We start from the raw sequence: 26,807 nt of genomic DNA on the forward strand, positions 1-26,807 counted from the left end.
TCTGGATTAAGAGCGTCTGCTAAATGCCTAAATTGTAAATTGTAAGTGTGTAAGTGTGTAAGCATCCATCTATCTGTGCCGTGTCCTTGGCATTACTCAACAGGCAGGCTGCGACTATGACTCATGGATACTTACATTACTGACGATCCATGTTTAAAAAGCATGTTGTAGTTTGTTTGGCTTTCGAGCCGCCCGCGATTCCATTGGTTTCAGCTTGCGGGGACTTTAAACTTGCATGAGATAGGTAATCCCGAAACATGAAAAAACACTGTTAGGCCTATTTATTTATTTTACGTGTGTGTACACGTGTGTGTTTATCATTGCATTTTAATGACTTTTTTAAAGCACGGATTGATTTGAAAAGTCCAGCCGAGAGTGAGAGAAAAAGATTGATGACATTTCAAACGTCCGTGACTTATTAACCCATTCAAAACGGGAACCCCTTTTGGTGTTTTAAAGCATTATGTTATACTTTAGCTATTGAAAAATAGCAGATCTACAAGCTCTACAAGATCTACAAGCTCATAGAGCTCTACGAGCTTGTAGATCTGCTATTTTTGAAAAATCCTGAAAATGTGGCGCAAATCATTGAATATATATTCTTTCCAGTGACATAGTAACATATTTTTTTAAGGAAACATTTTAGATGCTATTTTTTTTAGAATCGGCCTCAGGTCAAAATGGGTTAAACCGTGCAATGCAATTTAGCCATATAACGCTGACTGAATTATTCAGGTGAGTTTCGGTAACTAATTTGAATGAGAAATATGTACACAAATGTGAGGTTTAAAAGAAGCCTTTAAAGGTGTACAGTGATTTCACTTTATTCAAATATATATTTTTTTATTTGTCCTGATAATCCTCCCTACTTGGAGTTCCTCCCTGTCCCCAGTTAACCCTTGGGGTCAAAAAACCTTAAAGATGGAGTGCCGTGATTTTTTTCCACCCTAAAACATGATCATCAGGTCTTATTGTTATATAAGGAGGTATAAGTATTTGTTAAAATGTTGTTTTTATGTGGGCACCCGCACCAGTTCATTAAGTATCCCTGGTTTGCCTGGTGGGTGGTGATGGGTGGTGATCCACCTGAACTTAACCCACAGCACCCACAGCTGTAGTTGTATGATAAAGGGGGAGGGGTTAGGGGAGGGGCTAATGTGATGTCACTATATTACTGTTTATTTCATTGGCCCGTTTGACTGTCAAGGGTTCAGCCTCCAGGAAGAAACCCTAAATACAAAGTTAATACACCATTGCACATAATAAACTACTCCAGGGTGTCTAATGAAGTACTGTCACCTCAGACACATGAAAAACTGGAAAAATACAAAACCTTTAATGGTTTCGTTTTTGGCTAGGGTTAGCCAGCCTTCATCCAATCAGGTTGAGATGGGCCTTCCTCCAATCATGATCAATTTCTTCCACCCCCGTAACAGTAACTAGTCTTGGGCATTATTTTAACAAACACATCAACGTATGTTAAACTGGAGACAAGTTCTTAAAAGTAGCCCACACATGAGAACCTCTGAAGGAAGACATCACAGTAAAAAAGAAAAAAGACGATTTTAAAAATAATCTGGGAAAGAAATTAATGAGCGAAAAATCACCTCCGGGAATAAAACTACATACATTTGAGCAAGTTTGTTTTTTCTTCTTTCTTTTGCTTTAGTTGGATTTTAGCCTCGTCTATTTTTGTTTTGTTTTGTGTCTTTTATTTTCTCTCTCTTTTGTTATAAGTTGTCCCATTTGTTTGTGTTTTTGTTTTTTAGGATCTTCTGCACGCACACAGGGAATTATTTTAATTGGTTATGCAGCTAATGAGAATTAAAAGAGAAATCATTGCAGATGTGCTAGGGGTAGGCATTTCATATTAGTGTACTGTATGCTTCAGGCCTACTGTACATATTCCTAAGGGTCACGCAGTTGTGTCGATTCCATTTCTATACAGTTGATTTATATATTGAAAATGTATTTCATTTAGAGGATAGCCCCTTGAGATGTCTCATCTCGTTTTAGAGGGGGTCCTCGATTTTGTCGACAAGAATGTATTTGTGTGGCCCTGGTTGTGGTATCGTAAAATATGTGTGAAAATACACAACATGGTCTTTCCCTAGTGGGTCTGATCGAGGGTAGCTACTGGGACGTAAGTCGGGACTTGATCACCCCGCCTGGGTCACCCGAGTGAGGGGTATGATGTTCGCGAGACCCGAAACCCCGATGACCTTGGGATACATCACTGAGGATACGTCTGCAGGTGCATCCATGCAATGTATTTTCGTTCTGGGCAGAACTTGATGGCGTCATAATGGCAGATTTTACAGCATGCTGAAAATAGCGGATGTACAGCACAGCTCACACCGCATCGCAACACGACGCAACAAGCTTGTAGATCTTCTAATTTTCAGAGCGCAACACCGGAGCACAACCAAGTATAAAATTACTTTTCTTTTAGTTGTACTGGATTTCTTCTCCACTAGTCCCTCCCTAACATCTTAGTTTCCTTCTCCACTAGTCCCTCCCTAACATCTTAGATTCCTTCTCCACTAGTCCCTCCCTAACATCTTAGATTTCTTCTCCACTAGTCCCTCCCTAACATCTTAGTTTCCTTTGATTGATTGATTGATTGAAGAATTTATTAACAGTTTGCAGAATTACAGTACATTTCAAGCACAAACTCAATACAAAGGCTGTTAACTGTGAGTGGACGACCCAATTAAGCATTACACTTGTTTCCAACAGGGTCCACCATGTTCAAATCATCAAAACATTTAGAGACGTACAAATAGACACTTCTATAGACAGAACAGGAATTCATCAAAAAGGAGGTAAAAAGGGAAAAGAAATATATACAGTGAGGGGAAAAAGGGGGGGGGCGGGGGGGGGATTCAGATTTTACGGGGGCCAGTTTCGAATTGCAGCCATCCGTAGGTGCCCTTTGAGAGCGGTTTTGAAGGAGTCAAGGGATTCGCATGTCTTAATGACAGTTGGTAGGGCGTTCCACATTTTGGTGGCATAGGAGCGAAAAGAATTTAGTCCCTTGTTTGTGCCGAATCTGGGTTGTACATGGTTCGTTGCACTCCCTCTGGTGTTGTGGGTGTGGACTTCGTTAACATTAAGGAAGTATCTAGACAGGTACATGGGTATCTTGGTGGTGTATCGAATCTTGTGGACCAGACCCATTGCAAGTTGCTGTACTCTGTCGTCGACCCTAAGCCATTCCAGCCTGTCGAAGTGGGCAGGGGTGAGGTGGGTTCGGGGGGCTAGATCAAGTAGGAGCCTGACCAGTTTGTTTTGGGAAGTCTGGAGCCTGGTTTTAAGGGCCTTTGAGGTGCTGTGGTACCAGGAGGTGCATGCATAGTCAAAGAAACCCTGTACAAGGGCTCCTGTTAAGGTCCTCAAGGTGTTTTTGTTGACCAGTGAGGAGATCCTGTAGAGGAATCTTGTTCTATGGTTGACTTTTTTGATTACGTTGGTGGCCATTTTATCACCGGAAAGATTAGCCTCCAGGATGGAACCTAGGTAGGTAATTTCATCTTTACGTGTGATAACATTGTCACCCACTCTAACCAAGAAGCCATTTGCCTTGCTGAGATTACTAATAGAGCCAAAGAGAATGGATTCAGTTTTTCCCAGGTGTAAAGATAGTTTGTTATCAGCGAGCCAGGTGCAGATTCTACCGAGTTCAGAGCTGAGGGCATTTTCAACCTGCAGTTTGTCCCTGTCCGAGACCAGCAGTGCTGAGTCATCTGCGAACAGGAACAAGTTGCAGTCACAGGCTGAAGTCATGTCGTTTACATATATTAGGAACAGTAGAGGCCCTAGTATGCTTCCTTGTGGAACGCCACAGCTCACTGGGAGGGGGGGGGACAGTGTTCCGTTCACTTCCACCATCTGTTCTCTCCCCTCCAGGTAGGATTGCATCCAGCTCACTGATGTGCTATCGAAACCAATTGCTTTTAGCTTGTTAACCAGTATGGAGTGGTTCACGGTGTCAAAAGCCTTTTGGAGGTCCAGCATGACCATGCCGCAGTATTTGCCAGCGTCCACCTCTTGTTTGATGTGGTCGCTCAAATAGAGAAGGCATGTGTCAGTGGAGTGGGATGTTCTGAAGCCAGATTGGAACTCGTACAATAATTTATTAGTGGCAAGATACTTTTCAACCTGTTCATAGACTATTTTTTCCATCACTTTCGAGATGGAACTAAGAATAGAAATAGGGCGGTAGTTGCCGGGGTCTAATTTACTCCCTTTCTTGTGCAAGGGGGTTACTTTGGCCAGTTTGAAATCTTGGGGGACCTGTCCCTGTTTGATGGAGAGGTTTACTATGTGGGTGATGATTGGAGCTATAGAGATGGCTGAGTCTCTGAGAAATTTGGAGGGAATGTTGTCATGGCCTGTGGCCTTGTGGGGTTGGAGGGCACTCAGTTTCTTAATTATCTCATCAGTTGTTACCATAACTAGTTTAAAATCGTCTTTACAAACACCTAGGTTTTTGTAGAAGGTTGTAATGTGCTCTACACCTTCTCCCCTAGTCCCTCCCTAACATCTTAGTTTCCTTCTCCACCAGTCCCTCCCTAACATCTTAGATTCCTTCTCCACTAGTCCCTCCCTAACATCTTAGATTCCTTCTCTACTAGTCCCTCCCTAACATCTTAGATTCCTTCTCCACTAGTCCCTCCCTAACATCTTAGATTCCTTCTCCACCAGTCCCTCCCTAACACCTTAGATTCCTTCTCCACTAGTCCCTCCCTAACATCTTAGATTCCTTCTCTACTAGTCCCTCCCTAACATCTTAGTTTCCTTCTCCACTAGTCCCTCCCTAACATCTTAGATTCCTTCTCCACTAGTCCCTCCCTAACATCTTAGTTTTCTTCTCCACTAGTCCCTCCCTAACATCTTAGTTTTCTTCTCCACTAGTCCCTCCCTAACATCTTAGTTTTCTTCTCCACTAGTCCCTCCCTAACATCTTAGTTTCCTTCTCCACTAGTCCCTCCCTAACACCTTAGATTCCTTCTCCACTAGTCCCTCCCTAACATCTTAGATTCCTTCTCCACTAGTCCCTCCCTAACATCTTAGTTTCCTTCTCCACTAGTCCCTCCCTAACATCTTAGTTTTCTTCTCCACTAGTCCCTCCCTAACATCTTAGATTCCTTCTCCACTAGCCCCTCCCTAACATCTTAGTTTTCTTCTCCACTAGTCCCTCCTTAACATCTTAGTTTCCTTCTCCACTAGTCCCTCCCTAACATCTTAGATTCCTTCTCCACTAGTCCCTCCCTAACATCTTAGTGTCCTTCTCCACTAGTCCCTCCCTAACATCTTAGTGTCCTTCTCCACTAGTCCCTCCCTAACATCTTAGATTCCTTCTCCACTAGTCCCTCCCTAACATCTTAGTTTCCTTCACCACTAGTCCCTCCCTAACATCTTAGTTTCCTTCTCCACTAGTCCCTCCCTAACATCTTAGTTTCCTTCTCCACTAGTCCCTCCCTAACATCTTAGATTCCTTCTCCACTAGTCCCTCCCTAACATCTCAGTCTCCTTCTCCACTAGTCCCCCCCTAACATCTTAGTTTCCTTCTCCACTAGTCCCTCCTTAACATCTTAGTTTCCTTCTCCACTAGTCCCCCCCTAACATCTTAGATTCCTTCTCCACTAGTCCCTCCCTAACATCTTAGTTTTCTTCTCCACTAGTCCCTCCCTAACATCTTAGATTCCTTCTCCACTAGTCCCTCCCTAACATCTTAGTTTCCTTCTCCACTAGTCCCTCCCTAACATCTTAGATTCCTTCACCACTAGTCCCTCCCTAACATCTTAGTTTCCTTCTCCACTAGTCCCTCCCTAACATCTTAGTTTCCTTCTCCACTAGTCCCTCCCTAACATCTTAGTTTCCTTCTCCACTAGTCCCTCCCTAACATCTTAGATTCCTTATTGATATAAGATTGTGAGCTTGTAGAAACCTGACCCTGACAGATTGAGAACTACTGGGTTCCTCTTTTTTAGGACAAAAAGCAGGACAAAAGGATGGTCAAAAATACATTAGATAATTACATAGAAACAGACTGCAGGGCAGCATGACTGTGACATCATTGTTACTATGTCTGACTTCCTGTGACATCACAATGTCACAATGAATGGCACAGACAGCCTGAATAATTAGCTACTGTGCGTGCGTGCGTGCGTCAGTGTGTGTCAGTGTGTGTCAGTGTGTGTCAGTGTGTGCGTGTGTGCGCGCCGTGGTCTGTGTTATTAATTTGTAGCTAGGCAGGCAGCTTGCCTACCCACTGCGATCCTGATTTAAACAGCTCACCAAAGAGAAGGGAGAGAGAGAGAGAGAGAGAGAGAGAGAGAGAGAGAGAGAGAGAGAGAGAGAGAGAGAGAGAGAGAGAGAGAGAGAGAGAGAGAGAGAGAGACAGACAAATGTGCACGTTTTTGGCTGCACAATAATTGTGTGTGGGGTTCTAGTTGTCGTCCATGAGGGATTCTAGTTGTCGTCCATGAGGGACAGCCAGTGGAGTCAGTGGACAGCTACAGTATAGGAGAGCCAATAATGACACCTGTCACTGTGCCACTATAGGCATCTATCTGCTGCATATCACTGTTATATCACTGTCTCATTGGTTGTTATTCACTGGTTTTCAATGCTCTGTATATGTAATGTTGTCATGACTTGTTTTATGTTACATGCTTTGGCATGACATCATATGCCAATAAAGGATTATGAAACTGAAGAGAGAGAGAGAGAGAGAGAGAGAGAGAGAGAGAGAGAGAGAGAGAGAGAGAGAGAGAGATAGAGACAGAGAGAGAGAGAGACAGAGACAGAGAGAGAGAGAGAGAGAGAGAGAGAGGGAGAGACAGAGACAGAGACAGAGACAGAGACAGAGACAGAGAGAGAGAGAGACAGAGACAGAGACAGAGAGAGAGAGAGAGAGAGAGAGGTAATGGGTCCTGATTATGGAGGGGTATGAATTGGCTCAGTCTGTCCGTTGTCTGTCCAACTGATTAATTTGTGACAAGAGGGATTCTGTTCTGTGTGACTCTAATTTATATGCTAATGCCTTTAAGTCTCTAGCTGTGTAGTGGTGAGTACCTCGGCCCTCCCCAAAAATAAAGCATGGTTCTTGTGCCACCAAAAATCCTCACGCACGCACGCACGCACGCACGCACGCACGCACGCACGCACGCACGCACGCACGCACGCACGCACGCACGCACGCACGCACGCAACCTGAAACACAGCTGAAATTCACATGAGCATCATCTACGTTGGAATAGAGGGTGTGCGCATGCATAAAGTGAATGGCAGATCGAGTGGCAAAGTGAATTTAATGTTGTTTAAAGTAATTTAATGCAATCAAATGGGACTTTTTTTTGGGACGTTTGGATGAATCATGGGCTGTCAAGGCCAGAACGTAGGTTTTTTTGCCACTAAGTAGGCATTCCCACATAACATCCGGGTATGATGATGATGTCATGCACATACCCTCTATTTAACTTGTCTTATTTATCCCATTCTGGGCGGGAACCCCTTTGTGTTTTAAGCATTATGCCGCGCTATGACCTACGACCTACCTAAGCTCCCGCGCTACGAGCTTGTAGGTCTGCTATTTTTGAAAAATCGTGAAAATGGGGCACAAATCTTTGAATATATATTCTTTCAGAGCGAACGTTTTTAATAACACATATCTTTGCTTATGGGGGGGTCCCTGGAACAACATATTTTCAGATGGGGGTCAGTGGCCAATTACATATTATTTTTGGGGGTCCTTGACATGAAATATTGAGCACCTCTGATACAGAAACATAGGTATATTTCAGAAAACCGTCAGGATTTAAGAAGACATTTTTAAAATGTCGACGTCAGGCCTAAATGGGTTATTCTCCATTTGACGTGTGGAGTTGGTCCTTATCTAGCTGTCCTTATGCGTTACTAGACACAGCACAATGTCACTCATACACATCACCAGCAGTCAATATAGATAACAAAACAAAATGATTTGATTCAACGGAATCAAGATGAACCTTTAATTTAATCGTGGTTATCGCCGTTAACCCATTCTGGACGGGACCCCTTTTGGTGTTTTAAAGCAGTATGTTATACTTTAGCTATTGAAAAATAGCAGATCTACAAGCTCGTAGATCTGCTATTTTTGAAAAATCGTGAAAATGTGCCTCAAATCTTTGAATATATATTATTACAGAGTGAACATTTTAACTAAAATCTTTGCTTCTGGGGGGTCCCTGGAACAACATATTTTCAGATGGGGGTCGGTGGCCAATTACATATATTGTTGGGGGTCCTTGACATGAAATAGTTTGAGAACCACTGACATAGAAACATGAGGTTTTTCAGAAAACTGTCATGATTTAGAAGACATTTTGTAGAATCGGTCTCGGTCAAAATGGGTTAAACTGAATCATCTTATCGGTGATTTGCACTATGATAACATCACAGATTAGTCCCGGCTCGCCGCTTTTCTACCTCCGGGCTAAAAAGAAGATTTGTTTTTTTTCCTTCTTTTTTTTATTTTGCAAATGATGAGCAAACTGTCTCCTCCACCACGGGAATCATCACACGAGGCACAGAGGGTTCTGAAGCAATTACGCCTGATTCATACTTCGTACAATATTTTGGTGTTACACAGTGGAAAACATAGCGGACACGACAGGTTGTAGATCTTATATTTTCCATTCCCCCCAAAAGAGACATTTCCACCTATAAGGATGTGCCAACAGTGGTGGAAAAAGTACTCGCATGTTTAACCAATTTTGACCTGAGATCAGAATCAGATTCTAAAAATGTCTTCTACATCCTGACAGTCGTTATTCTTCTATGAGCTTGTAGATCTGCTATTTTTCAATAGCTAAAGCATAACATAATGCTAACACCAAAAGGGGATAACTTCTTAAAGGAGCATTCAGTGATTTGGGTGATTTGGAAAAAAAAACCAGTCCGCCCTGGTAACAAGATGTGCACATGCACGCACTACAGTGGGGGGGGGGGGGGGGGACGGGGACGCGACAGGCCAACAGCACACACACCAAGGCCCGCCCCCGCTCCATCATGATTGGCGGAAGGCCCCTCTCTATCCTGATTGGATGAAGGCTGGGCCACCTAGTCAAAAACGAAACCTATGGTTTTTCGACCCCCAGGGGTTAACTGTAACCTGACTCCGCCATATGTGGCAGCAGAGAGTACACTGGGTTCCCCCCTCAGGGAACTCAGTGTACTCTCTGCTGCCCCATCTGGCGGAGTCAGGTTAGGTTAACTGGGGACAGGGAGGAAACAGTAGGGAGGACTATCACAACAAAACAAAAAATAACTAATATTTGAATTAAGTGACATCACTTATACCTTTAAGTCAAAGTATAAATACTGCAATATAGAAATACTCTGTTACAAGTAAAAGTCGGGAACTACTTGAGTAGTAAAAGTACAAAAGTATTGGCATCAAATTGTACTTAAAGTAAAAGTACTCATTATGCAGAATGTCCCAAGTTTTCAACTGCATGCTGTGCAAAAATCTCTTGAAAATAGCAGCTCTACAAGCTCGCATCGCATCGCGATTGAAAAATTTGCAGATCTACAAGCTCATAGCGCGGCACCGAGTGCCACGCTAAGACCTTGCAGATCTGCTATTTTTGAAAGATTGTGAAAATGTGGCACAAATCTTTGAAAATAGTGAACGTTTTTAACTTGTATGTTTGTATCTACATATAATTATGGGGGTCCTTGACATGAAATAGTTTGAGAACCACTGATATAGAAACAATGGTTTTTCAGTAAACTGTCTTTTCTTTCTTTAACCATAACTAAAGTTTGTAGCAGAGTAAAAGTACAATATTTAGATCCGAGATGTAGTGGAGTTGAAGTAAAAGTAAATGTAGATGGGGGAAAAAAATCCTCAAAATTGTACTTGTAAAAGGCTTTCTTACCTTTCTTTGTAGTTGTTACGTCCCCACCAAAGAGGTCCAGGTGTTATTTTGTGCAAAAGCTCCTTATTGGCTATTTCCCCTACCATAAGCCCTAAATGAATTGCTTTTTTGTATATATCCTCTCTTCATAATGTAAATAATATCCCAAGCGGCACACTTTACTACTTATTTCAATGGAAATAAGCGAATTAGCACAACACCCCATAGCCCCATTCAACTCCCATTCAATTCAATGCTATTCATTGAGGGCTTATGGTAGGGGAAATAGCCAAAAAGGAGTTTTTGCACAAAAAAACACCTGGACCTCTTTGGTGAGGACGTACAACTACAAAGAAAGGTAAGAAAGCCTTTTAGCATGGAATTCTCCTTTAAGTACAGTAGTAAATGTACTTACTCTCAACCATGGGTTGTGAGCTTGCAGATCTGATATTTTTCCCCACTGCTCACAAAACAGACATTTATTTCACCCATGTCCAAAACAGGGAGAGGCCAGCCAGGTTAACAGGGGTCATAACTGTGGTTATGTCATCAAAATGGCTGCCGGGAAGCTGTGCTGTTTCAAGGCGCTCTGCAATGAGGAAATCACTACAGTATCTCACTCTGGCTTCTGGGGGGAAAATAACCCCCCAAAAAATGAGTCCCGTCTATAATCCACCATTCCTTCTCTCTGTCACGAGGGAAATCTCTCTGCACTCACATTAACCCATTTAAGACTGTCTTTCTAAATCCTAAACGTTTTCTGAATGTTTCTATGTATCAGGTGCTCAAATCAGGTGCTCAACCTTTTTCATGTCAAGGACTCCCAGAATGATCTGTATTTGGCTGAGTGTGGATCGACCCCCCATCTGAAAACATGTTGTTTCAGGGAACTCCCAGCAGCAAAGATTTGAGTTAAAAAAAAACGTTCGCTTTGAAAGAATATATATTCAATGATTTGTGCCACATTTTTTCAAAAAAAGCTGATCTACAAGCTCGCAGCGAGTGCCGCGCTATGAGCTTGTAGGTCTGCTATGTTTCAATAGCTAAAGTACAGTACGCGTTTTTCGGAAAACCGACGGAAAAACGCCAAAAATCCGAAAAACGCAGCAGAGTGTACAGAGAGAACCTTAAAACACCAAAAGGGGTTCCCGTCCTGCATGGATTAACCCATTTTGACCGGAGGACGATTCTACAAATGTCTTTGTCTTGTCTTTTCGAAAAACTCATGTTTCTATGTCAGTCGTTCTCAAACATTTTCTTGTGAAGGACTCCCAAAAATATATGTAATTGGCCGCCGACCCCCATCTGAAAATATGTTGTTCCAGGGACCCCCCAGAAGCAAGGATTTGAGTTAAAAAACTGAAACTCTGAAAGAATATATATTAAAAGATTTGAGGCACATTTTCACGATTTTTCAAAAATAGCAGACCTACAAGTTCATAGCGCGGCACTCGGTGCCGCGCTATGAACTTGTAGATCTGCTATTTTTCAATAGCTAAAATAGAACATAATGTTTAAAACACCAAAAGGGGTTCCCGTCCTGCATGGGTTAAAAACAACATGCCTGGTTAAGTAGAAGGTTAACGTGAATCACGCGTACACCTTTCTGACAGTAATCCTTCTGGTCACGCGGTTTAATTTTTTTTAATTTCAACCGGCAGCCAGGAATTATCAGAGTTAATATCCCTGTGGGTCTGACGGAATGTCTGACTTATGATTTATGACACTGCGAAATCTAATTGATCCGACGTGGCTCTGAAGAGAGAGAGAGAGATCGGATTTGGCAGCCTTTTTTAAAACATTATTAACACAATAATTCCCGGGATTCCTTCAAAATAGGAGCTCTGGGGTGCCGGGAAAACATGGCCGCTCTTACTCTGAACGACAATAAGCAAGGTACCGTATCACATGCACTGCATAGAAGACAGTCTAGTGCCTCCTCAAGAATCTATAGGACGTTGACGTCAACCCATATCCTATAGCAGAACTCTACGCAATGTACTGTAGGCCTATATCTATATGTGCAGAGGAGCGTCCTTGTTGCCGAAAGGTACCGGTTCGATTCCCCGGACGGGCAAGAAAAATCTGGGTGGGGAAGTGATTGTCATCACTCACCCAACACCGCTGTAGTGCCCTTGAGCAAGGCACTGAACCCCCAACTGCTCCCCCTGGAGCTGCTTAGTGGCCAACAGTATAAGACTGTGGTTGTACTGGTCAGCTCCCAGGTTTTAATGTGTGTGTGCGCGTGTGTTTGTCTGTGTGTTTCTATGTGCAGGGCGTTGCTGAAAATGAGCACCTGTGCTCAGCTACTTCCCTGGGTAAATAAAGAATACCAAAAAAAAAAAAGAAAAGAAAAATGTTTATCACAACATAGAGCAAAATAACAATTTGTACATTGACACTACAGGACTCCAGACAAACTATGAACGTCTTTTTAGCCCAGCTTGTGGGTCTGTTATGCTTTTGATGCTTTTGTGTGACAATAAAGGGTCCTTTAGCAAGACTGGTTGGTGCCTTGCATGGTTTCCTCCGCCATCAGTGTATGTTTGCGTGCGTGCGTGCGTGCGTGCGTGCGTGCGTGCGTGCGTGCGTGCGTGCGTGCGTGCGTGCGTGCGTGCGTGCGTGCGTGCGTGCGTGCGGTAATGCACAATCTATGTATACATGTGACTTGGATATAGAGGCGCTATAGAGAAATGCACCATTCACCATTTATTTGACCATTTTCCTAGAGGTGTCTAATAAGCGGACATCAGCGTACCTGTGAGCAGCTCTCGGATCTCCACGTCCGTGGTCTTCCTCAGCAGGCGCACCAGCGCCGGGATGCCGCCGCAGTTCTTCAGGGCGATCTTGTTGTCGTCGTTGGCCTTGCCGTACACCAGGTTCCTGAGCGCCCCGCACGCACTGCGGTGCACGTCCGTCATCCGATGGTCCAGGAGGTCCACCAGCAGCTGGATGCCCCCTTGTCTCCGGATCTGTGGAGGGATATCCATCCATTCATTGATTGATTGATTGATTGTGTTCAAAAGGCCTTACTGTTTCCCCCTTCACTAATGGTACGGCCCAAGTCAGTGTGACCTAGCCTATTTTCTCCCCTTTCTAAATGGTACAGGCCACCTAATCAGTGCCAATTGACATTACTAGTTTCACCTGCTGCCCAGTACAGCCATAGAGTATATAAAAGGATAGAGACTGAACTGGCGCGAAGCTCCGCCCCCCCAGCTATTCATGTCAGTGGAAGTTGCTCAGTGGCGTTTTGAAGCACCCGGAAGACTGCCGGAAGTACCTCCTCCGGACCTCAAAATTGAGGTCCGGGGTGACGTAGGGAGTGATGGTCCTACATGTTAAAGCCCAGCTGCACGGGGTTTCCCGGTCATGAATACACGGGTCCGCCTGTAGTCCCTCCTCCTACCACTAGGGCCCAGAGCTTCAACGTTGAATAGCCTCACTGGCCCCTTGAGTACAGCAGAGCACTTTCAGTGCAGTTTTTGTTTGTAACCTCAGTATCAGTGTTGGGTGTAACGGCGCTATTAATAACGGCGTTATGTAACGGACTACTTTTATTGGTAACGGAATAAGGTAACTACTTAGTTTTGCAATTTAGTAGTTAGTTACCTAGTTACATTTCCAAAAAAGTAATCCCGTTACTATAATGTGTCCCTGTTCATTTTGTTGGCAAGATTTAAAAAATAATAAAGCCCCGACTGCCCGCGGAGTCCATTTCTCCTGCCTTCTGTGTGAGTTATCCTTCCAAGCCCACTATACCATGTACTATACATCCTGCGTCTACTACATCCTGTAGTTCACTTAAGAAATAAAAGTATTGTTACAAGTAGCTTTTATTTTGAAGAGGAAGTTGTTTCGGTTGTAGCCAGCTGCCATGACAGTCTAGTCGACTAGAAGTGCCGGGTGGTAGTGGAATAATAACAACAACAACATGCTTTTAGCCAAAGTTCATGAAAACCGCATGCGTCTATGACTTAAAGGAGAATTCCATGCTAGAAGGCTTTCTTACCTTTATTTGTAGTTGTTACGTCCCCAACAAAGAGGTCCAGGTGTTATTTTGTGCAAAAGTGCATTATTGGCTATTTCCCCTAATATAAACCCTCAATGGGGGTTGGGTTTTTGTGCTAATTCGCTTATTTCCATCGAAATAAGTAGTAAAGTGTGCCGCTTGGGATACTATTTACATTATGAAGAGAGGATATATACAATTTATTTTGATTTTTGAGTTATGGAAATAAGCGAATTAGCACAACCCCATAACCCCATTCAATTCAATGCAATTCATTGATTAGGGGAAATAGCCAATAATGCGCTTTTGCACAAAATAACACCTGGACCTCTTTGGTGGGGACGTAACAACTACAAATAAAGGTAAGAAAGCCTTCTAGTATGGAATTCTCCTTCAAACAACACTTTGGAATTACGTTTAACATGGTATATCCTCCGTGGCGGCGTCATTAGGTGAGTACTAGTTAATTAATTGTTAAGTTTCATAGTATCATTCATCATCAACAACAGGCTGTTGTTGTTGCCCCCCCAAAATGAACAGGTTACTGCCTACAGGATTCTCATTCTGTTACTGTCACTGCCTGCAAGGATGGCCGCCGTGCCATTGCTTATAAACTATCTAATTCATACGTGGGTCATCGTGGGTCCACGTGGAGTTGTTGTTGTTGTTGTTGTTCATGCGCCACGGCGTGCGGCGTGGAGAGGGCATCAGAGCGCAGCGCAACAGCCTAGTATGGCATATTGTAGTGTACTCTATGCACTCTCTTTCTGTCCAGTCCTACGTGTATAGGCTGGCGATTGTGGCAAATTATATTCATTAATAAAGAGAGAGCTGTAGGCCTAAAGGGGATATTGTCTATGGTCAGTTCATGGTGTGTATCATTCATTCTCGTTTTTAACCGGGCCGTGATAATGCGGCGCAATGACGGTAGGCAGTAGCCTAATACAATGTAACCAACTTGCGCAAGCATTCAAAAATGGGTTTTAGTTGTCGGGTAACGGAAAATAACGGAAAATAATCTAACTTGTTACTTTTCTCAGAAGGTAATCTGTAACGGTGAGGGATTCTTTTTATGGGCAGTAATCCAGTAACCTAACGACGTTACTTTAGAAAGTAACGATGCCCAACACTGCTCAGTATGCAGTCTTTGCTCGGTTTGCCCACCTGCCTGCCTGCCTGCCAACACAAAGCCCTGCCACATCAAACAGCATCCATGCCAGTGTCTCCGATGCCCTCCACAGCACACAGTGATCCATTAGCGCCCGTGCGTGCAGCAGAAGGAACTGATGAGCCTCGTAGCTCGTCCCTCGCTCCGCAGCTCCATTGACACGTCGGACAGAGCGGTCAAGGACCATTGTGCTTAGCGCAGCTGTTTAAAAACCTATGAGAGCGCTAATGTGTTTGGGCCGAGGAGAGGCTATAGTTAATCACCACACACACACCACCTCCAGTCAGTGCCTATACAATATACTATTCCAATAAGTGTGTGTGCTTAAATGATCAAGAATAAGCCTTTTGGATATTGTTGCCGACAAGGCAGAAACCTTCTCAACGTATTTCGACTTCTTTATGATTTTTCCAAAATGAATGCCCTATTCCGCGCCGTACGAGAGTGTCCATGTATGATCGCTATGTTCACTAGATTAAAGGACCACTTCACTTTTCAACTTATCTCTGTATAATTGGTCCTCACTAATGTTTATGATAAAATGCCACAATTTTCTTCTACTCAGTCTGTGTCTCAAAGGAGGGCTGTGGGCAGTTCAAACACCAGTCTACCATCATCCTTAGGCAGATTATTTTTAAACCAATATTTAGATTTTTATTATCTTGAGAACGATGGCTTCCACTTTCACATTGCAACTTTTCATGAATAGAAAGCCTGCAGTTTCTATTAGCTTGGATTACCCATCGATGATGTCACTGGTGGACGGTTTTCTGAACTGCCCACAGCCCTCCTATGAGACACAGACTGAGTAGACAAGAATCGTGGAATTTTATCATGAACATTAGTGAGGACCAATTATATGAACGCAGGTTGAAAAGTGGTGAAGTGGTCCTTTAAAGCGATATTTAAAATTATAATGAAAAAATCGCATAATCAGCCAAATGCGTGCAGATTATGCAGGGGTAAAAAACGCATACAATCACATGAAATCCCACATATCTCACAACTTTTCGCATATTTCCCATATTTTTGCAGGCCTACATGCCGTCATCCCTGTATGACAGCTGTGATTACTGTAGTGATTGCATAGGTCTGTGCAGAATGTCCATATAGGAGCGCCTTGTGCGTGCGTGCGTGCGTGCGTGCGTGCGTGCGTGCGTGCGTGCGTGCGTGCGTGCCGTGCACAGCACCTCAGACTTGATCTTGTTGTCTCCGAAGCAGAGGTGCTGCAGGTAGGCAGCAGCGTTGGACTGGACGGACGGAAACTGATGCTGCAACATCTGGATCACCTCTGGAAGCTCTGGATCCCTCCATCCAAACTCCCTATGGGGGGAGAGGGGGGGAGAGAGGAGGGGGGGAGAGGGGGGGAGAGAGAGGGTGGTGGGAGAGAGAGACAGAAAGACAGACAGAGAGACAGACAGACATGCAGAGAAAGAGATAAAGAGAGAGACAGAAAGACAGACAGAGAGACAGACATGCAGAGAAAGAGATAAAGAGAGAGACAGGAAGACAGACAGAGACAGACATGCAGAGAAAGAGAGACAGAAAGACAAGACAGAGAGACAGACAGACATGCAGAGAAAGAGATAAAGAGAGAGAGGATACAGAATGAAGGAGAGAGAATAAAGAAATTAAATTCAATACAACTTCATTGTAAATGTTCCCAAATGGTGTAACAGTGAAGGCAACAACCGAATGTAAACAAAAGGCTAAACTACCACCCCATATGGTTTTTTGATTGATTGAAAATTGTATTAACAGTTTGCAGAATTACAGTACATTTCAAGCACAAACGCAATACAAAGGCTGTTAACTGTGAGTGGACGACCCAATTAAGCATTACACTTGTTTACAACAGGGTCCACCATGTTCAATTCATCAAAACATTTAGAGACGTACAAATAGACACTTCTATATAGACAAAGAACAGTACAGGAATTCATCATAACTATGTACTATGTACTATGTATGTACTATGTATGTACTATGTACTATGTAGAGAAAGAACAGAGAACAAATTCCAACTTTGCGTGGTATATTTTGTGGTCTTTCGATGCCCTATCTCGTTGTCCAGGAGTGTCAATGGCCTAGTAGTGTTTAAGGTGCTTTACTGTACCACCTTACCACAGATAGGGAGCTTGCAGATCGGCTATTTTTGCTACTTTTGTGCGATGCTCTTGTGCGACGTTAATTTACAAAACTACACAAAACCATAGAGATACAAAGGTTGCGTGTTCGCGTGCGCCACGTGTCCCAGTGCGTACATGCACTCCTCTCAAGAGCTTCAGTGAGACAAACTATACCAACTACTTTAGTCTCTGTTCACAGTTCACATCTCATGTCACCACACATTTGTACTGCTGCTAGTGTCTGTGTGAGACTCTGTGTGAGTCTCTGTGTGTGTGCGTGCGTGCGTGCGTGCGTGCGTGCGTGCGTCGCCGACAGTCAAAAAAACGTTTGCTCCCACAATAGCACGACTCCACAAGGCGACCGACCGTCTCCGGGCGAAGCCGACAATCAAAGCGTGTCAATGAATGAAATGAATGAAAGTGTGTCTGAATGATGTATTCCGAGCCGCCGTGCTGCGCTCTGCTCTAACTGCAGAGCTTTGGGGACGAGACGAGAGCCACGACCAGCAGTTATTCTGGAACCTGAGCACGTGTATGTGTACGCAAACACTCGTCTTCTTCATAAATGTCCGTTTAATAAAGAATAAAAGTGTGAAAAAACAAAGCTTCTGCGAGGTCCAAACACAGTCAGTGTGAGTGTAGAATACAGAGCAGTCCTTTTTTTCATCTCTAAACTGACAAGGCATGGTTTATAAACCCTTGATTAGTACTAAAGGTGCAGCTAATGCACTCTTGATTGACCTGACCTGAGGTCTTGATGACTTCTAATAAACAATGACATCAAAGGCAGAAATAAGGTTACTCTTGAATGCCTTGATTGACCATGAGGTCATGATGACCTCTAATAATCAAAGACACAGAAAATAAGGTTACATTCCCTTGTCAGCCTGTAAAAGGCGCTAAAACATGGCAAATAAAAACATGTAGCAAAGCAAAGCAAAGTTACTATATTTACCCAGGGTAACTGGACTAAGCATCAGATACTTGTTTACAGCCAGGCCCTGCTCATAGAAAATGTCATGGTAGTGGTGCAATGCCTTGCTCAAGGGCACTTCAGCGGTGGTAATTTTAACGTGCTGGTCCGGGGATACGAACTGGCGACCTTCCGGTATCAAGACCGCTCCGCAAACCGTTCGGCCACCGCTGCCACTGCTGCCAACACAGGGGTGCCCACTCTTTTTTGACATGAGAGCTACTTTCAAAATTACCATCTCAACAAGATCTACTCACTGAAAACATTATAATACCATTGCTGAAAATGGCTTTGGAATAGCGCAGCACTGGCATTACATTTAAGACAAATGCACTTGGAATGGGAAAGGGGAGAAATGGAATAGGTAGTTTTTTTTTGTATTTCATTTGTAATCTACCGACATTTGTGCGCAACAACACTCTTGAAAACAAAGTATTGCATTATGGGTTTGAGCTGACAGGCACTTTTTTATGTCAGTCAATCAATCAAGTCAACTTAATTCAAGTGGCAGATGCCAAAAATTGTTTTTATATTTAAATTAAATATTATTTAGGGGCATGTCATGTGATCTACCTGCACAGCCTTTGTGATCTACTGGTAGATCACGATCTACGTTTTGGTCACCCCTGATGTAACATAACAGCAGGGTTGATTTCCTCGACTCAAACTAAGACGAAAAAATATTCGTGGACTACCTTTTTCCACTGACTAACTGACAACATAAATGGAAACTAAGTAAAAACTAAGCTACTGTATGATGACTAAAACTAAGACTAAATATATATATAAGACATATAAAAACTAGACTAAATTGTTAGGAAGGGACTATAGTGGACAAGAGATCCCTTATAAGTCATTTTACAATTGGTTGCTTGCTGATAATAGCCGATCTATAAGCTCACAATGCGTCGCGCTCCGACCCATTGCTCCACGGCTGCAGCTCACCGCTCCTTGGCTGCAGCTCACCGCTCCACGGCTGCAGCTCACCGCTCCACGGCTGCAGCTCACCGCTCCAAGAGAGATGGGTCAAATGCGGAGAACAAATTTCACTGCGGTAACGTGTGTGACAAATCGTACGACTTTGACTTTGGCTTTTGCGCGAACGGCCACCTGGTATCTTCGCCCCGGCTGGAAAAAGCCAACTGAAGCGACCCCCCAATCAGCACCGGCTACTGTAAACACCTCCCCGTGGCCCAACTGCAGGGTAAATAATGGACCTCGATATGAAGGCGGGTCTGAATGAAAACCCAGCGGTTCAAACAACACCGGCGCGGCTCAGGTTGCAGCGGCGGCCGTGCTGCTACGGGCCAGATAAGGTCACAGCACAGCCATATGCTGTCCAAATGAAACTGCTTTAATCCGACTCCATTACTATAAATACCACATCCTTAGATCCACACATCTGCCGGTGTGTGCCTGGAATGACCGGCAGCTAGAATAGAAACACATAAGAAATATATATATATCTTAATACGAACACGCGCATGTGTCGTCTGTCTGTCTGTCTGTCTGTCTGTCTGTCTGTCTGTCTGTCTGTCTGTCTGTCTGTCTGTCTGTCTGTCTGTCTGTCTGTCTGTCTGTGTGTGCCGGAGCCGTGCCGTGCCGTGCGTGGGCGTATTTTCCAGAGAGTGTGTGTGTGGGTTGGGCATAATGGGATGGCTGACAGACGGGCCCTACTGAGACTTAGCTGAACGAAAGGTCAGGAGATGTCAGCCGCATGCGCGCACACGCACGTGTGCACACACACACACACGCACACACACACCAATGACTCAACGAGGGGACCATAGGGACCACAAGACATCCTGCCTGTGCTTACGAGTATAAAATTCAACGAGGCACTTTTATGATCTCAGATTACATCATCACATCACACCACACACATCTCTGTCTATATGCCGGCCTGCCCGGATCATTTGCATACATTAATAGTGGGTGTAAAATTCACTATGAGACGTTTCTACTTTACTTGAGTATTTCCTGGCTGGCATGTCCCTTAGAGACAGGGTGAGAAGTTCAGTCACACGCGAGAGAGACGCGGAGTAGAGTCGCTGCTTCTTTCCAATTTCCAATATTTTTTACTTCTCCTCCACTACATCGTATTAACACAATCAGTGCCGGGATTCCGTCAAAATAGGAGCTCTGGGGTGCCGGAAAGACATGCGTCCGCTTTTACTCTGAACTTTTTCCACTACTGATGGAAGCCAGCAGAGAGAATCTCTCTATACTGTAGCCTACAGTCATGTTGTAGAATCTCTCTACTGTAGCCTACAGTCATGTTGTAGAATCTCTCTACTGTAGCCTACAGTCATGTTGTAGAATCTCTCTACTGTAGCCTACAGTCATGTTGTAGAATCTCTCTCTACTGTAGCCTACAGTCATGTTGTAGAATCTCTCTACTGTAGCCTACAGTCATGTTGTAGAATCTCTCTACTGTAGCCTACAGTCATGTTGTAGAATCTCTCTACTGTAGCCTACAGTCATGTTGTAGAATCTCTCTGCTGTAGCCTACAGTCATGTTGTAGAATCTCTCTACTGTAGCCTACAGTCATGTTGTAGAATCTCTCTACTGTAGCCTACAGTCATGTTGTAGAATCTCTCTACTGTAGCCTACAGTCATGTTGTAGAATTCAAATGCACACTGACAACCACACTTCAATTAATTCATGCTCATTTGACCATCATGCGTCTGAAATGCTCATTAACGCATCGTTATGCCAGGCCAGCTGGAGACAGATATAGTAACGCCACTCGTTATGTGATGTCGTTCCATGCACGTGCACGGACATCTGCACGTGCACGCCATGGGCTAGGTCTGCATATCAGACCATTTGTGATTAGCTCCACAAATGGAAAACATTAAATATGCGCACGCACGCTGCGCACACACACACACACACACACACACACACACACACACACACACACACACACACACACACACACACACACACACACACACACACACACACACACACACACACACACACACACACACACACACACACACACACACACACACACACACACACACACCTCCCTTTGATTTCTGTTGACTGTCAGCTGCGACGGTTGTGTTGTTTGTCACCCAGGAGAGGTTAAGGAAAGGCTAATGAATGCATCCCCATATAATGACACACTGCAGCTGACTGGAGACACACACACAGGAACGTGCACGCACAGGCACGTGCACACACATCCCCATAATGACACACAGCAGCTGACTGGAGACTGCCCTTTCACCCATCTGAAAAACAACGACCCTCTCCACAGTCCACACCATGAATCCATACATGGTGAAAGAAATGCAAATAACCCCCCCCCCCCCCCCCTCAACTCTCCTGAACTTGAACGCAGCATTTTGGGTTGGAAGAATTTGTGACAAAATTTGACTGAGGGTTTTTTGTTTGTTTAGTTTTAGGGTATCATAGCTTCAAATTGACGTATTGGTTGTTCAGTTTGACCCACCGGTTTTGGAGATATGGCTTATAGAGTAATGTCTTGCAGAAAAGAGCGAGTTGAGAAAACAGGCTTGAAAGATTCACTTCTGTGGTCTCTAACATTATACCTAGCTACATGTTTAAGCATTTATTTAATATTTACATGTCTTCTGTGGTCTCTAGCATTACACCTAGCTACATGTTTAAGCATTTATTTAATATTTACATGTCTTCTGTGGTCTCTAACATTACACCTAGCTACATGTTTGGGCATTTATGTCATATTTACATGTCTTCTGTGGTCTCTAGCATTACACCTAGATACATGTTTGGGCATTTATGTCATATTTACATGTCTTCTGTGGTCTCTAGCATTACACCTAGATACATGTTTGGGCATTTATGTCATATTTACATGTCTTCTGTGGTCTCTAGCATTACACCTAGATACATGTTTGGGCATTTATGTCATATTTACATGTCTTCTGTGGTCTCTAGCATTACACCTAGATACATGTTTGGGCATTTATGTCATATTTACATGTCTTCTGTGGTCTCTAGCATGACACCTAGCTACATGTTTGGGCATTTATGTCATATTTACATGTCTTCTGTGGTCTCTAGCATGACACCTAGCTACATGTTTGGGCATTTATTTAATATTGACATGTTGATTTCAGCTCTGACACTTATTTCAGACATGCTCTAGTATGTGAAAGCTGGAATTAGCGCGATGGCATGGGCTCTCAGTCAAATCTGATCACATTTGTCTAGAAATCCATGTCATCGCCGCATCTCCAGTATAGCCAACGATCGAGTGCGCGGGAATCCTGCCCAGGAAAAACGCAGATCTACAAGCTACGTGCTACAAGTTGCAGCACGTAGATCTGCTATTTTCCCTTCACATGGTTTCAGCCCTGCCTCTGTAACACTGTGCACGTCCCTGGGAGACATGAGAACATGACCACTAGCACAGGGGTTCTCAACCCGTGGGTCGCGACCCCTCGGGGGGTCGCCAAATTATTTTAGGGGGTCCCCAAATTATTTTCCAAAAAAAAAATATTTTTTAATTTTTATTTTCACGATTTTTCAAAAATAGCAGACCTACAAGCTCATAGCGCGCCACTCGCTATGCGCTTGTAGATCTGCTATTTTTCAATAGCTAAATTATAACAATGCTTAAAACACCAAAAGGGGTTCTGGCCCAAAATGGTTTAAGGTTATTGTAGCAGTCAATTTATATTGGGGGTCGGGAGGGGGCGGGGCGGGGGTCCAGAGACATTGCCAAAGCATTTCCGGGGGTCCCGGAAACTGATACAGAAACGGACAGATGGACGGACGGCTCCATGCGGAAGAGATGAGACGAGACGAGCTGAGAGATGACTGCATGGGAGAGCCAAAACCAGAGGATGGAGAATTCTGTCTAACTGGCTTATTTTATACTCCAAATCAATTACATCATTAATTGATATCCCATTATTACTCCAGCTACATATATAATGTGAAAGAGTTCAGTCATCGTTCATAAACTGATCCACCAGGAAAATATATAATTAGATGACAGTTATAACCTTAAATTGACTATAAGCATCCTCACAACTCCACATAAAAAAAACCCATCCATTCTTCCTGCTCGGCTTTGAAGTGACAACATAAAGAACGAAACAAGCTTTCTTTTTGATCCGATCTAAGGATCTATACTCCTCGTCGACTCAAGTCCAAAACACGACTAACATGAAAAGGAGTGTCTTTAAACACGAGGTGCTATTTATGTACATGGATGACAATAGGATGGGACACGTGCTCCGTCATGCATGCTGCTTGGTATATCGCTGCCATATATACGTAGATATAGAACAGGGGTGGGCAACTTTGACGATGGAGAGAGCCACTATATTTCCACACTCACTCCAGAGGGCCACGTTGCTGACATGTCGTAGCAAAAAATAGCAGATCTACAAGCTCAAAACGCGTCGCACTGCGACGCTTGTAGTCGAATTAAAAATCTTGAATAATTTTTTTGCTATTTTTGAATTGGAATCCTGAAAATTAATATTTATATGTAATTTCAAATGCCTTTAATTATACTTGTGTTGAAGCATTGAGCTACTAATTTAGACTGAAGTAATTAAAGCGGGTCATGTTTGCATGTTGTGGAATTGTAACAGCTGAAACCAATATTATATCAGTATTAACCTGAGGGCCACATTAAGTGAAGGTGGGGGCCGCATGTGGCCCGCGGGCCGCCAGTTGCCCATGTATGATATAGAATATAGATTGTATGATATATATATATATGTATGATATAGAATATAGATTATAGAATATGGAATATATATGGAGAGAGATGAGAGACTCAGTGAATGGTAGATAGATATAGGGATGGGACGATAATCCTCATTATCGTTTTATCGTGGTAAAAAAAAAATAAATAAAAAACGCTCACAATAATCGTATCGCTGGGATTTCCGATTCATCGTGAAATTGTCCTTGAATAAATTCGCTTTTGTTGTGCTGAAAATTCGGTACAACCTCAACCCTCTATACCTGTAAAGAGTGCATTCGGTATCATTTTGATTCGCCAACAATTAGCAGATCTATAGGCTCACAACACGTTGCGTAGCGACGCGTTGTGAGCTGGGAGATCTGCTATTTTTTTTGGTTTACCCTCAGAATAGGGATGCTGGGGGTTCAAGTATATTTAAACAAAAGTGCCCTTTTAAGTTTTAAGCACATTTGGATTATCATCGCGATAATATCGTTATAACCGCAATATTGTTTTTTTTTTGCCACAACAATCGTGACATAAATATGGACCCATCCCTATAGACAGATATGTAGATATATACTGTATATACATATGGGATGTAGGAAAAAATACATGATAAATAAATAGGTTGGATTACTTTGTCATTCTTTGCTCGGCTTGGTTTTGATTCCACACAAGGAATTCTGGGTCGAACCTATCGAACAACAGGGAGGGACAGGCAGAGAAAGACAAGACAGAGAGGATTGTGGGTAAGGACTGTATATATACTGTATATATATATATATATATTATGTTGGTCTGTCAAGGTTCATCAGATCATAATTCATTCAATAGAGATGAGTTATTAATTATCACTTATATCAAATAGCCAGCGGACTATTATAGGCGTTCTGTCTCGGCATCGTTATGCGGTCATTAGACAGTGGGAGGGGAGGTGGGGTGGGGGTGGGGGAGGGGGGTAGGGGGGGTGGTCATGCTACAGAGGGAATGGTGGGTATGTCGGTTAAAGAGAGGGTCTCCAAACTCTGCTCGTGGACAAGCCTGCAGCGTTTTCGTTTTTTGGTTTCTAATGGAATGCCGTCCGCGTGGAGGAGCCTTCAAATGCTGTCAAACGTATGGCAGGTGAACCCGTGGGACTAACTACCATTATACTGACCAGCTGCTGCGGTCCTTAATCCATTTTGGGCGGGAACCCCTTTTGGTGTTTTAAACATTATGTTATAATTTAGCTATTGACAAATAGCAGATCTACAAGCTCATAGCGTGCCACCGAGTGGCGCGCTACGAGCTTGTAGGTATGCTATTTTTGAAAAATCGTGAAAATATTTATTTCAGAAAGGTCGAGGTCAGGCCTAAATGGGTTAATCCAACAGTTATGACATAGCTTTAAGGTATTACTGCCCTACAGTACAAAGTACAGTAACTACGTATTTTTTTGGACACACCGGCTTATTTGTGTGTCCCAAAAGGTCTACGCAGCATTTGTGTGATTTGGGGGGATAAACAATGACCTCAAGAAGAGATATAAAATGAGTGTAATATCACTTGTATGATTAGTGTAATATCACTTGTATGATTAGTGTAATATCACTTGTATGATTAGTGTAATATCACTTGTATGATTAGTGTAATATCACTTGTATGATTAGTGTAATATCACTTGTATGATTAGTGTAACATCACTTGTATGATTAGTGTAATATCACTTGTATGATTAGTGTAATATCACTTGTATGATTAGTGTAACATCACTTGTATGATTAGTGTAATATCACTTGTATGATTAGTGTAACATCACTTGTATGATTAGTGTAATATCACTTGTATGCCTATAATATCTTGTTGAGACACTTTTATCTTTTAACCCATTTATCAGCTATTTAGTTTTTTTACATTTCATAGTAAATGCACTTTGGCTTTGTAGGGCAGTATAGGCCCAGTGCGTGGTTCACACAATGCGGTCTGCTTCTGTCTTTGGGGGGTCTCTGGGCACAGAAGCATATTCAAATGGAGGTCTCACCCTCCTCTGTTAGCTCAGAGAAGAGGTTCCGTTTCAGGATATCCCTAAATGGGTCGAGCCCTCAAAGAGCAGTGGAGAAAACCCTTTTCGCAAGTTTATCATATCCAAAAAAGTAAAAGATATATTTCTCCAGAGCTGCTACAGACGATAAAATTAGTGAGTGAAATGTAAAAATATTATAGCAGGGTGAATCAACCGCTTATACAAAGCTTACAATGAAGTCAGCCATATAGTACCATGCTGTGTTTTCCCAATGCAAGCTTATGGAAGCAGTAATGCACATGTGGACGGGGTTGACTGGCCACATACAGGCTGACTAAATAAGCTACGTTATATTTAAGCGGTTGTTTCACCCTGCTCTAATTCCTCTTTTGGGTCTAGTGTCTCCATAGCCTGTAACATGTCGAGCTACTCTACCTATAGGGTACGGCAGTGTTGATTTTGCCGACTAAAATTATGACATTTTTTTTCTATCTTTCACCGACAAAAACAAATCAAAAACTAAATACAAACTAAGCTGTGATGGATAATACTAAAGGCTAAATATACGGACAACTTTGTCAATGAATAAAATCTAGATTTGAATCTTATAGGGAGAGACTAGAGATCCAGTAGAATCTTAGGGAGAGACTAGAGATCCAGTAGAATCTTAGGGAGAGACTAGAGTTCCAGTAGAATCTAAGGGAGAGACTAGAGATCCAGTAGAATATTAGGGAGAGACTAGAGATCCAGTAGAATCTTAGGGAGAGACTAGAGATCCAGTAGAATCTTAGGGAGAGACTAGAGATCCAGTAGAATCTTAGGGAGAGACTAGAGATCCAGTAGAATCTTAGGGAGAGACTAGAGTTCCAGTAGAATCTTAGGGAGAGACTAGAGTTCCAGTAGAAT

General features: G+C 43.1%; 1 protein-coding gene across 2 annotated transcripts in view; it reads right to left on the reverse strand.

The window, feature by feature from the left end:
- ctnnd2b (catenin (cadherin-associated protein), delta 2b) overlaps positions 1-26,807 on the reverse strand; it is a 194,432-nt gene that overhangs the window by 76,134 nt on the left and 91,491 nt on the right. For both annotated transcript variants that reach the window (XM_079512052.1, XM_079512053.1), the window contains 3 exons: positions 24,537-24,593; positions 16,279-16,411; positions 12,667-12,880 (listed from right to left, as the gene is read on the reverse strand). In XM_079512052.1, the coding sequence (XP_079368178.1) occupies positions 12,667-12,880; positions 16,279-16,411; positions 24,537-24,593 (404 nt within the window). The remainder of the gene's footprint in view (positions 1-12,666; positions 12,881-16,278; positions 16,412-24,536; positions 24,594-26,807) is intronic.

This window comes from Electrona antarctica, assembly GCF_951216825.1.
Source record: "Electrona antarctica genome assembly, chromosome: 1".
NCBI classification, from domain to species: domain Eukaryota; kingdom Metazoa; phylum Chordata; class Actinopteri; order Myctophiformes; family Myctophidae; genus Electrona; species Electrona antarctica.